Source organism: Periophthalmus magnuspinnatus, chromosome 22 (assembly GCF_009829125.3).
Source record: "Periophthalmus magnuspinnatus isolate fPerMag1 chromosome 22, fPerMag1.2.pri, whole genome shotgun sequence".
Lineage (NCBI taxonomy): Eukaryota > Metazoa > Chordata > Actinopteri > Gobiiformes > Gobiidae > Periophthalmus > Periophthalmus magnuspinnatus.
This window is the reverse complement of record NC_047147.1, coordinates 3,937,227-3,949,336: the sequence shown is the minus strand read 5'-3', so window position 1 is coordinate 3,949,336 and position 12,110 is coordinate 3,937,227. Positions and strand designations below refer to the sequence as shown.

Here is a 12,110-nt window from a genome sequence, read left to right as displayed (position 1 = left end):
TCCATAGTGCACCTTTAATTATATTAAGTAGATTTTTTTGTTTTTGTTTTTTCCTCTCAAGGGTGCACTCAGGACTATAGAGACTCCGGACATGAACAGGAACAAGCAAAAGATAAAAAATAAATACATGACTGGATGAAGTTATGGATTGACACCACTAGAGGGAGACATTCCTCTGTGTTTAGTTATTCCAACTGTAGTTTACAGTGTAGTTTACATTGTGTGTAAGGATTTTCTAGCAGTGCAGCACTACATCAAATGCAGAGCAGCGTGGGGCGTTACAAGGACGTGTGGACACTAAGATAACAGCATTGTTCTAGTCATTTTGGTTAAGGCCACGTCTTATCTGTAGCTCACTCAGGAATGTGTGACCCCCCACTCTGAGAGGGTTATAAAACACTCACCTTGTTCGACTTTGCCTAAAGTTTCTTAATGTGTAACACTATACAGACCAGAAGAAGACCCTCCTCACACACACATACATTGAGAGACACTATAAAAGCTGTCCCCTGCACATATCAGGACTTCTTCTTCTATCCTTTCTGTAGAGTCTGTTGTCTCATTGTTCACTTTACTTGTGTGGAACTTATGAAACCTCCTGACTTTATGTTTCAGTCTCTTTGTCCTCTTTGATCTCCATCCAGGACATACTGTTGCTGTGTCCATGGGCAAAACACCTCAGACACTTCACACATCACACATCTACTTAGTTTTGTGTTTTCTTTCTACGGGGTTGAGCAATTACATATTGTTTTACTTTCAATAAATACCTTGAAAAATCTGCCTTCTTATTGTGAGTGGACTGAGCTCTCCACAGATCTGACCTTTAACCTGACCTGGTGTCGCCTCCTGCTTGTCTCTATGGAGCTTTATTTTATTTAAGTATTAACATCTCCACAGTGACATGCAGATGATGACCCCACCAGAAAAGTGACATAGTGTACCTTTAACACATAAACTACTCTTTTGAATTGAATCTGTCCAGACTCTGGTTATGTTTGTACAACTGATACTTTCCCCAGTGGTGGAAGGTAACGAAGTACAAGTAGTAAAGTACTGTACTTAAGCTCTTTTTGATGTATCTGTACTTTACTTAAGTACATTTTACAGTGTGTACTTTTTACTTTTACTTCACTACATTTGAGAGCAGTATCTGTACTTTACACACATTGTACAGTGGATGCTTTTTACTTCAGTACATTTGAGAGCAGTATCTGTACTTTACACACATTGTACAGTGGATGCTTTTTACTTCAGTACATTTGAGAGCAGTATCTGTACTTCCTGCTCCACTACATTTTTGAACAGGGCTGAAAAGTAAAAGTACTGTTCATATGATTTGAGGGGTTATTTTTACAATGTTTGTGGAAGCATCCTGACTAAACAGAAATAAACACACAAACACACAAAATTCAGAAGAAAAATTAAGACATTTTTTATTTATTTATTTGAAGGACAGTGTGCAGATACATTAAAAAGATGGCTGCACTCGATTTAGCAAAATGCTAATTTCCATCTGTAGTCCTTGGTGTCACAAACATAAAAAAAAACAAAAACAAAAAAAAAACATATGAAAAGTGCAATACAAAAGACAATGTACAAGTGTGCAAAATTTTCAATACATAGTGCAAACTACAAGTTATTAAAGTGCGAGACATGCAACAGATATCAGAATAAATACGGTGTAGTCGCTGTCAGATGATACCCACGAGGGTAACATCTAATAGCTCTGTTTCGTATTGAAACTGTAGAACAAAATATGAATATTTTTTAATCAATATCACTACATTTAACACTGTTACTTTTTACTCTTAAAGTACATTTTTAATTATTTTACTGAAGTAGATTTTTCTCTTGTGATATTTTTACTTTTTACCTCTGTATCTGTACTTTTACTTAAGTACCAAAGCTGAGTACTTGATCCATCAGTGCTGTTACCCTCAAAACAAGAAACAATTATCACATTTACAGGACAAAGTCCAAGTGTTCTACGCATGCGCACTTCACGTCTCTGCCTAATCACACTTTTATAGCGCGTTTGTTTGGTACAATGATCTCTTTATTGATACTCTCACCCTCTTGCAGCGTGACCTGGATTTTTCACTTTTTCTCAACCTTGAGGAACGCATTTCCCGAGCGCCCCCGCGCGCAGCTCCTCAGCAGCACCTCTGTCATTTCACATCGCGTCTCTGCACTTTAGGAGGAAAAAAAACACGGAATCTGATCTTCACTTTCAGACACGTCCTGCAAAAAATGCTTGACCTCCCTGTGGCTTTTATGCTTCAGTAATGATTAACCTGAACAGTCGGTTAATCTGTGGTATCGTCGCTCTCTTGGCTCGACAAAGGGACTAAACCTGGTGCTTTTTACGCACAAGGTCAAAACTGAAACGAGCCAAAACGAGTTTTGTCTGTTAGTCAGGTGAAATTTAACGCGATAGAAAATGAAAGTGAGTTTAGAGAAGAGGTGAGCGACGCACAGACAACACACCTGACGCAAGGACGGCAGGTAAGCAGGTTTTTGTGTTCTTTTTTACGCATATCTCTTTGGGCAAATGATAATCGCTTTGTAAACTTTGGAGTTAATTTAGTCATAATTTTAGTTAATTGTGAGAAAAATCGTCAAAATGATTAAAAACACTAAAATATGTGGTTTGGATTTAATTTGAGCTTTAGGTCAGTGTGGAGTTGGTGCATTAGGCGTTTGCTTCATGTCATGAGGGTGTAACGGGTTTCACTTGGGTTACACTCAAAAATCAGACACTTTTCAAAATAAGACTACATATACTGGGACTACTGTTACTACATGGGGTCTATGCAGTATTTAAAAAAAAAGAGTGTGTAACTTTTTAGCCATAGACTTAAATAAATGCTATGTTGATGTTGTTGTTCCATGTTGATTGTGTTTGTTACAGTGTATTCCTCCTCTGTGGGCTCGCATCTCCACAAACCTGACTCTTATTTAGCTTGGAAGAGGTTGTTTCCATGGAAATGTTGTTTCTTTGGGTATACTCTTCCACAGTATGACATTAAACCTGTCTGTCTCCATGGAGTGTAGGTTTAACATTCTGCTTCTCTAGGCCAATATAAAGAACAGCTAAGCAGTGGGTTAAAGCTGCTCTATGTAACTTTTACATTGGAAAGTCTACCAACTCTCCATGGAGATGTTATTGGAATGTTCCACAGTATCCCATTAAACTCAAACTCCATAGAGACACGTGGGTAACATCACCAAGTTACAAATCAGATCTGTGGAGAGGCGACCCCGCTCACAGTGAGAATGACTGCGTGTTTTTCAAGGCATGTTTGAAAACTTGTAATGGACAGATTTAATGTCACACTGTGGAACATTCCAGGCAAAATGACAAACGTCCACCAGAAAAGTTGTACATTTTTATTATGTGCATTTGTCGTTTACCTACGTTGCATCTGTTTCACATTAACAGTTACGTTAAGAGTGAAGTGAAACTAAAACTAACTCCTCACAAATAAGAGATTGTTTAAAACAGATAAGAAGAATAAACAAGAACAAAACACTGAGCTTTATCAAAGAGCAGGATTCACACTGCACCTTTACTCAGATTACATTTAAAGTACAAGAAGTGAAGAATCATTTGTGCATCAGGGGCATGTCATTAATCCAACTCTAATTAAATCTCTCTCTCCTCTATCTTTCCTCTCTCTTTCTCTATCTCTCTTTTCTTTCTCTCTCTCTTCTTTTATCTCTCTTCTCTCTCTCTCTCGTGGTGAAAGTATGGACTCAGTTGATGAAGACCGTGTGTCCGTGCGCAGTAACAGTAAGACTCCTCTCGGCGTGGTGAAGTCTTTAAGGACGAGCATCAGAAAAGCCGCCGCCAAAAGTCCTCTGTCCCCGAACAGTAAAGGGTCAAAGGTCAATGGGGATCCAACATGTCCGCCACCTTCTCCAAGTGAGTGTTTGAAAGTATTTTAGTTTTCATGTTTTTATGGGGTTTTTTTGTTGTTGTTTTTTTTGCGAAAAGACACCTTTAACAAATGCTCACAATTCTTGAGACAACTGCACACAATATGAAACGGGAGTAATTGATCAAATTCTAATCAAATCAAAATCCTGTTGTTTGTATTGGTCAGTGATCAGCGTGTTTTTAATAAGACGTCTACAGCCAGTCCTCTGACAGTGATTTGGAGCAGTGTTTGATAAATACGAGGCAGATTTAAAGCCTGTGTTGTTTCTAAAATGAAAGTTTGTTTTGTAATAAGAAAATATGAAATTCACTCAAAAATGGTGATTGATCAATATAAGGTGAAACATGTGCCATATGGCCCAGTTCTTTTGTTAAATGATTAATGGCCATTATGAGCTAATAAAATAGTAACACTGTAAATGTACTGACTGTAGGCCTTTAGTTGTTTTGTCGTTTAGTTGATATATCGGTTGATGGAGTCTTAGTTGTTTCTTAGCGTTGCGGCCCCTTGCGTCCTGCTCGTCCTACAGCTGTATGTGTCGTCCCTGCAGCTGATCCTACTTGTGTGTGAGTTTTGAAATGACAGGCCTCTCCTGTAGTTGGTGTATCGCTCACAAGCTGGTTCCTGATTGGCTCCTGGGCCCTAGGTGCTGATTGGTGCGACGCCCTAGAGCAGAAATGGGCAAACTACAGCCCGGGGGCCACACACGGCCCGTTGAACTTATTAATCCAGCCCGCTGAACATGACCAAGTTATATTAAAATAGGTAAGGGTAAACCTTGTTCAGAGTTTTTCTGCTGTGTTTATTTAACTGAAATTTAATACATTTGTTAATTGAATTAATGCATTTGGAAAACAATTTGTACAATGAGCCTTACATATTCATGTTTTGCTATATGTTACAGGCCAAATCTGTAATGTAATATAAACATATGTATATATCCTGGCCCGTCCCTCTGTCAAATTTTAGAACCCACTGTGGCTCGTGTGTCAGAAAGTTTGCCCACCCCTGAGCTAGAGCCTGGCCACTCCTGGGCCTTCACCTGCAGCTGCCACACCTTAAAAGGACCCGCCCCCTGCCTCTGCTGGACTCTGGGTTCTGTCAGGAACAGCCTGCTGCTTTTGTTCTGTGTCTGTGTGATTCTTGTAACTCTGACTTTGTACTTGAGACACTCATAGATCTTCGGTTAGTTCTGAGACTGGTTTGTTTTATGTTATTATAATTTGTGTACTTTTGTTTTGTTAGCTGTATTTAAATTATACATTGAAAACTTCTATGTTAATAGCCTCTTTTTGTTAGTTTTTACGTGAGCACTCCTTTTAAATAAATTATAACTTTAGTTTTACAATTTTCTATCTTAATTTGTCACTGCCCCTTTCCCTAGCTGAGCTGGGTTGTAACACCACATACTTTTTTTCCTGCATAAATAGTATTTTTTGGATGAACTCGCCCTGCAGGTGTCGTCTTGTGAGTGCAGTTTGGGTCAGATAGAGTTTTTGATCTTTTTCCACGTCCTCTTATTAGTCGACTAATCCTTTAGCAGGACATGTTTTCAGTCGACCAAGAATTTGTTTAGCTCAGCCCTAGTACTGGAATTTTTTCCCTCAAAATGTAGTACATGTGTTTAGTTACTTTATTTGTAAAAAAAAAAAAAAAAAAGACAAAAAAAAAAGTAGAATGTGCAAGAAATATAACAAATGAATATAGTTTTACTTTTTTACTTTATATGTGTTATATGCATCTATATTTTCATCAAAGAGAACAATAGGGCGAGCCAGTAGGGCCATTAAAGGTTGAATAGGGCCATTAAGGCTGAGACTGTAAACAATAGCTGTTTACAGTTTTAGTGTAGTTAGCTCCTCCCTTCAGACAGATATAAGTCAGTGTCCAGCAGTAATCTGGCCAGAACTGAAGAGGTTTCTTGGATGAGCAGCCAAATGTCTTCACTCCTTGAATGTTTTGTCCAGTTGACAGATTTAACTTTGCCTTTTACCACCTATTCATGTATTACATTTACCTGTATATTAGTATTGTCATGATAATAAAATTTCAAACTTGATTTCAATTCTAAGGATACCGATTCCTACACCACAATAATAGTAAAAAAAAACAACTGTTTACATAGACAATAGAATGTGATTGTCAACATCAAATTTGTATATTCCCATGTGTGTTATATGTGTGTAATCCCTCAGTGTGCAGTAGGTTCATAGTGGTCCATGGTGTAAACTAGTCTATGTGTCTTATACTTGTGAAAGATACAGAGAGACATCATTCTAAAACTATTCAGGAAAGGTATCAAAATCTCTTCAAATGAGTATCTACTTTTGATACTAGTTTCAGTATTGATTAGTATTTGACTTTCGATACTTTTCACAGCCCTACACACAAGTCAAATCTTAGTTAAAGTCATGTTTTTTCCATTTGTTGACATGAAGCTAAATACGTAGGAGCTTTTATTGACTGTAAACAGCATTCACTTCTCTCCTCCCTCTCTCCTCTCTTCTCTTTCTCTCTTGTACCTGACTTTAGAGAGCTGTCCTTCGGGTGAAAGTATGGACTCAGTTGATGAAGACCGTGTGTCCGTGCGCAGTAACAGTAAAACTCCTCTCGGGATGGTGAAAACTTTAAGGACGAGCATCAGAAAAGCCGCTGCAAAAAGTCCTCTGTCCCCGCTCAATAAAGGGTCAAAGGTCAACGGGGATCCAACATGTCCGCCGCCTTCTCCAAGTAAGTTTTCATATTTATGCCTTTTATTATTATGAAAAGAAACATTTAATGATTATTCACAATTATTGACACCATGAACAAACAGCAGTGAAATCTATGAAATCACACTTTCTAAAGACTTACTTCATAATGAAAGAATAACTACTTAAAGTGGTAGTATTGTGCAAAATCCAAAATATGCTTTGAAGGGGGGGGTGACCCCTTTGAAGGGGGGGATGAGAGACTCCGGGCATCAAAAATGAAAGTGAAACTTATAAACATGTTGTTTTTGGTAAATACAGCATTTTCAAAACAATGAAAGATCTGAATATGTGATGTGTTAGCAGTTAATACCCCATAAAAGTAAAATACTCCCTCTTTTATTAAAGGTTTAGGGCAGGGGCGTCAACCACATTTTCACCAAGGGCCACATCAGCAAAATGGCTGCTCTCAAAGGGCCAGATGTAAAATAAATCTAACTACTTTTTAACTTTTTAATTAACTGTTTCTGTATTTATTACTTATTCAAGTTACAAATATTGCACATGTATTTGCCTAGATGTAAAAATATGGCTTTGTAACTGTGTATCTCATGATAAAATTACATTTTAAGACTATCATACCTTTAATTTACCCTGTTGAGGGCCACATAAAATGATGCGGAGGGCCACATTTTGCCCGCGGGCCTTGAGTTTGACACATGTGGTTTAGGGAATTAACCTGAATTGTTCTTAATAAACTATTCCTCTTTATGAGTGAATTTTGCTTCTAAAATTGTCACACTTATTATTTATTATTGACAGTGGTGAAAAAGTGACAAATAAAAATGTACTTTTCAGTTCACGGACATAATATATACTCTTAGACTGTCATTATTTATTCTTTTCAAACATAAATGTATTTCAGAGCTGCTCTAAGTTCCTGGTCCTGCTCTTTATTCTGTTTTGCTCGTGTCAGGTCCCAGTGCTGTGTCTCCTTTGAAGAACGTGACCTTTTTCCAAAAAAATGATCTGGACTCTCCATCTCCAAAGACCAAAGGACTGTCACGCTCAAGTACAGGTCTGAAGTACTCTGACACACTCATCCACACACAGAGAGAGAAAGAGACAGATGGAGAGAGAGAGAGAGGAGAGACAGAGAGAAAGAAAGAGGAGAAAGAGAGAGACAGGGAGAGAGAGAAACAGGAGACAGAGGGAGAGAGAGACAGATTGAGAGAGAGAGACAGAGGGAGGGAGAGACAGAGGGAGAGAGAGAGAGACAGAGGGAGAGAGAGAGACAGAGGGAGAGAGAGACAGATGGAGAGAGAGAGAAAGACAGAGAGAGAGGGAAGAGAGACAGAGGAGGAGAGAGGGAGAGAGAGGGAAGAGAGAGAGAGAGAAAGAGACAGAGGGAGAGAAGGAGAGAGAGAGACAGAGGGAGAGATAGAGGAGAGAGAGACAGAGGGAAAGAGAGGGAAGAGAGACAGAGGGAGAGAAGGAGAGAGAGAGACAAAGGGAGATAAAGGGAGAGAAAGAGAAGAGAGAGACAGAACTCAGGACAAATAAAATAATCATATAGGTCTGAATAATGTACTTTTCTAGAGACTACAAATCTGTTTTAAAGCCTCCCAGAGAATCACTGCAGTGTTGATTTGTTGGCCACATTTATATAAATCAACTTACTTTATATTATATTTTACCAGCAGAACTTTTCTCAAATTTTCCATTGAAATGAATGAGATTCCCACTTAACCGGAAGTATTACCATGAAGAAAGCTCGATTTAGTTGAATTTAGGGGCAGAAGTCAACAGGGTGGAATAAGGTTAAAGGCTGAATAATGACATCACTTTCTGAAGTTATTGTGAACAAATAATTTCACTTTTTATTTATCTTGACAGAGAAGGTCATAAAACCTCCTGTTTCCTCCTGCACATAGTGTGGGCGGAGTCAGTGTACTATTAATAATTATCTGACCATTATTAGAATACTTAATTAGTACTTATGAATGGAGGTGTTGTAGAAATCTTCAAAAATTATCTGCCAAAGAAAAAAAAAAGAGTTTTTATTATAATATCCACATTTTAAACACGTCAAATTTGAACATGGTCACGTGACACAGTAGAATCTAAGAGGAAGGATCCCGACGCTTGGGAAACACCCACAGTCTTCCTGCTTGAAAATTCCTGCTCAGGACAAAAACAACCACTGGATCTTTGGAATTTTTTTGTTATAGTAAAAGAAACGTACCTATATTTGTGCATTCTTAAATTTCTTTTCCCAGATCCAAACTTGGGCTCTAACTCGCTGCTGCAGAGAGGGGCTCAGATCAGGCGTAGTTTATTTGGGACAAAGAAGGAGAGGAAAGATGTGACAGAGACGAAGGAAGAGACGAAGGACGAGACGAAGGTCGATGAGGAAGAGGAGAGAGAAGACGAAGAGCCTGGAAACGAGGAGGTGGACGAGATGTACACTCTGCCCGAGCTGCCCCACACGCCGCTGTCTGGTAATTTAAACCTGCTGCAAGATAAACTGTTATTAAAGTGCGTATAAACAAGTTAGACTCATTTTACTTTAGTTAAAGACAGAATACTGTGCAAAATTGTGTCTTTTTGGAGCTTTCTACAATATTATAACGTTGTTCCCTCATCAAAAACATGTCTGAAGAGGTTTTAAATGTCGGCCATGCATGTTTGAGTAATCTAGTGATCTCTCCTGGGCACTAGTCGAACCCTTAACAAAGTACAGAACAAAATACAGGCAGTTTTATACTCCACAGACCCCACTGCAATATAAATGGATCTGTTTGAGTTGAATGTTTTGAATTTGGATTTTTTTCCTGATGTGGACCAAGGTAAAATTAAATCTACAAAAAACCTAACCTGGAAATTTAGAATGATTCAGGCTTAATAACTACGTAATTAATACACTGTTTCCTAAGCTCTTAATTGTATAATCATCATATTTGTTCATTATGACCTAAGTCAATTTATGAAACTAGTAAAGTACGCTTGTTATGGAAATGTTTATTTACAGCAGTGGCTCTCAAATAGTGGGGTCAGATGCCGGGGGGGCGCGTATGACTCCGTGTATGACACTGTAGTACTGTAGACAGCGCGTACAGGAAAGAGCGGCGCGTACAGCAAAGAACAGGAGAGAGCGAACAGATCATGACACAGGACAGTGAGCAAGAGACACTTTTGCTAAAGATTCACTATGGAAAACATTTTAACAGGGATGAAAAGAAAGTCGGAGATAGACGGAGGTAATGAGACGCGCGAAAGTCACACGAAAAGTAAGACGAGGCAGTCTGATGAAGCGTATTTAGCACTTGGCTTCACCGTGACTCCGGTGGGACACGAGGACAGACCGGTGTCTGCTGTGTCTGAAAATGTTGTCAGCGGACAGTATGAAGCCAAATAAGTTAAGGCGCCACCTCATTACACCTCAGTCACGCTGATAAGACACTGGAGTTTTTCAGCGTAAACGTGTCAAATATTGCCAACAATCATCACGCTTTGTGTCACTTAAACCAGCGAGCACTGTTAGCATCATATAAGGTGGCGTACCAAATTGCTTGTTTTAATTTGATATTTATTTAATTTGAATGTATTCATTTGGTGTTTATTATTATTATTATTATTATTATTATTATTATTATTATTATTATTATTATTATTATTTTATTTTTTTTATATTTAATTAAATTTCATTACATTTTCTTTTCTTTTTTCAGTATCAAATGGTTCAATCAGTTCAACAATGTTTCTTCTTTATAGGGGGGGAGGCATGATAGAAAATAATTGAGAAGCACTGACTTACAGTGTTTTACCTCATTTATACTTTGTCAGACTGAGTTCTGGTGCAGACCTCTTAGTCCCAGTCTTTAAATCTTAGTTCAATTCTATCTTATCCAATTAACCTCAGGCTTCAGTGCACCGTGCTCTGTGTCCGCTGTCTGATGCACATTAGACAAACTGCTTATCCTCTGTCCCAAGAAGTGTTTTGGCCTCATGCTCCTTTAAAGGGTCTAAGCGGGTTTCCTGATTCATGTATTTCTTATGTGTGTGGTATAAATATGCTGTATATACTGACACATGGCTTAAAGAAACACAACACTTTGCCACAGACAGGTTGCTCTTTACAATTGTGTGATCCGTCACCCATGCTCCCACATGACAATTTTCCATAAATATACAAAAACATGATACAAAACTGTACACTACATCTTGACAAACCTGATGTGATGTGTAGTACTTTCTTTAGTGGGATGCACATGGATTGTGTTGTGATAGTGCTCTAAAGGGGGGGTGACTTAGCACTGAGAGCAAAGGGAGGAGAGACTCAGAGTATCAAAAACAATACCCCCACAGAAGTGTAATAGCCCCTCTTTGAATTCCTGTGTCAGAAAAGTTACATCGTTGGAGAGATTCCTTTTTCAAACTTAGTGCTTTTCAATTGTTCTCCACTTGTAAACTGCAGAAAGATCATTTTGTCACAGAATGCTGCTTTGACAAACCTGTCATGATAACACATTTTGAAGCACGATATGTCACTACAGAGAAATATTGCAATAAACAATAATATTGAAACTACTTTATGCCAGTAATAAAGATTTAAATAATCCAAGATAATCCCTGTAAACCATTTCAAATAGACAGTTTCATTAAAACACATGAGCTGCAGCAAATAGCAGGATGTACCAATAATTAGCCATGAAAGGGACAGATTGACCTCTCTACAGCTCAAATCTGATCATATTACACCAAAAATTCCCCAAATCTCCCCACTTTTACAAAAAAAGAGTACTCACGATAAATCTTGAGCCACAAAATATATTGTTCCAGCTTCCATATATTGAAAACTTGATATAACGATTATTGTGACAGTTTTACTCACTGGGGGAAAACACAAAATAAATCATTTACAAAAAAGTTGCATATCACAGCTTTAACTTTGACCACCTCTTTTAATCTCTTTTTCAACATCTTTGCCATTCCTACATCAGAATCAGACTCAATACAGTGGCTCAATATTCAGTAGAACAGAGTGTAATGATGTCATGTGAGTCCTGTCCCTGCGTCCCTGTGTCTCAGCTCCTGTGTTTTGTCAACAGTCCCGGGACAGATAGACATCTCGTTCTCACTCACCCACAGTTCACAAAGTCAATATAACACAAGATCGTTTTATGTAGGAAAATGAAGGAAAAGGCCCTGGTTTAAAGTGTATGTACTTTTCATAAAGCTTTTTCACAAACTGAAAGGGTCAGATCCCCGTGAACACACATGAACATGATCTTTTCCCTGGTGCTGTAGTGGTCGTCCTTTTGTTCACCTGTGATGTCATTCACTGGTGACAGCAGAGAGAAAGCTTTTTAAATGACACACCCAGGCTAACCTGCGCAGACAGACTAATGCTAACCTGCGCAGACAGACTAATGCTAACCTGTGCAGACAGACTAATGCTAACCTGCGCAGACAG

General features: G+C 38.4%; 1 protein-coding gene across 1 annotated transcript in view; it reads left to right on the top strand.

Annotated features, from left to right (window-relative positions):
* The first annotated feature begins 2,035 nt into the window (after window positions 1-2,035).
* exoc3l4 (exocyst complex component 3-like 4) overlaps window positions 2,036-12,110 on the top strand; it is a 34,439-nt gene continuing 24,364 nt past the window's right edge. The window contains exons 1-5 of the mRNA XM_033988043.2: window positions 2,036-2,508; window positions 3,753-3,928; window positions 6,477-6,674; window positions 7,611-7,712; window positions 8,914-9,135. Of these exons, the coding sequence (XP_033843934.1) occupies window positions 3,754-3,928; window positions 6,477-6,674; window positions 7,611-7,712; window positions 8,914-9,135 (697 nt within the window). The 5' untranslated portion in view covers window positions 2,036-2,508; window position 3,753. The remainder of the gene's footprint in view (window positions 2,509-3,752; window positions 3,929-6,476; window positions 6,675-7,610; window positions 7,713-8,913; window positions 9,136-12,110) is intronic.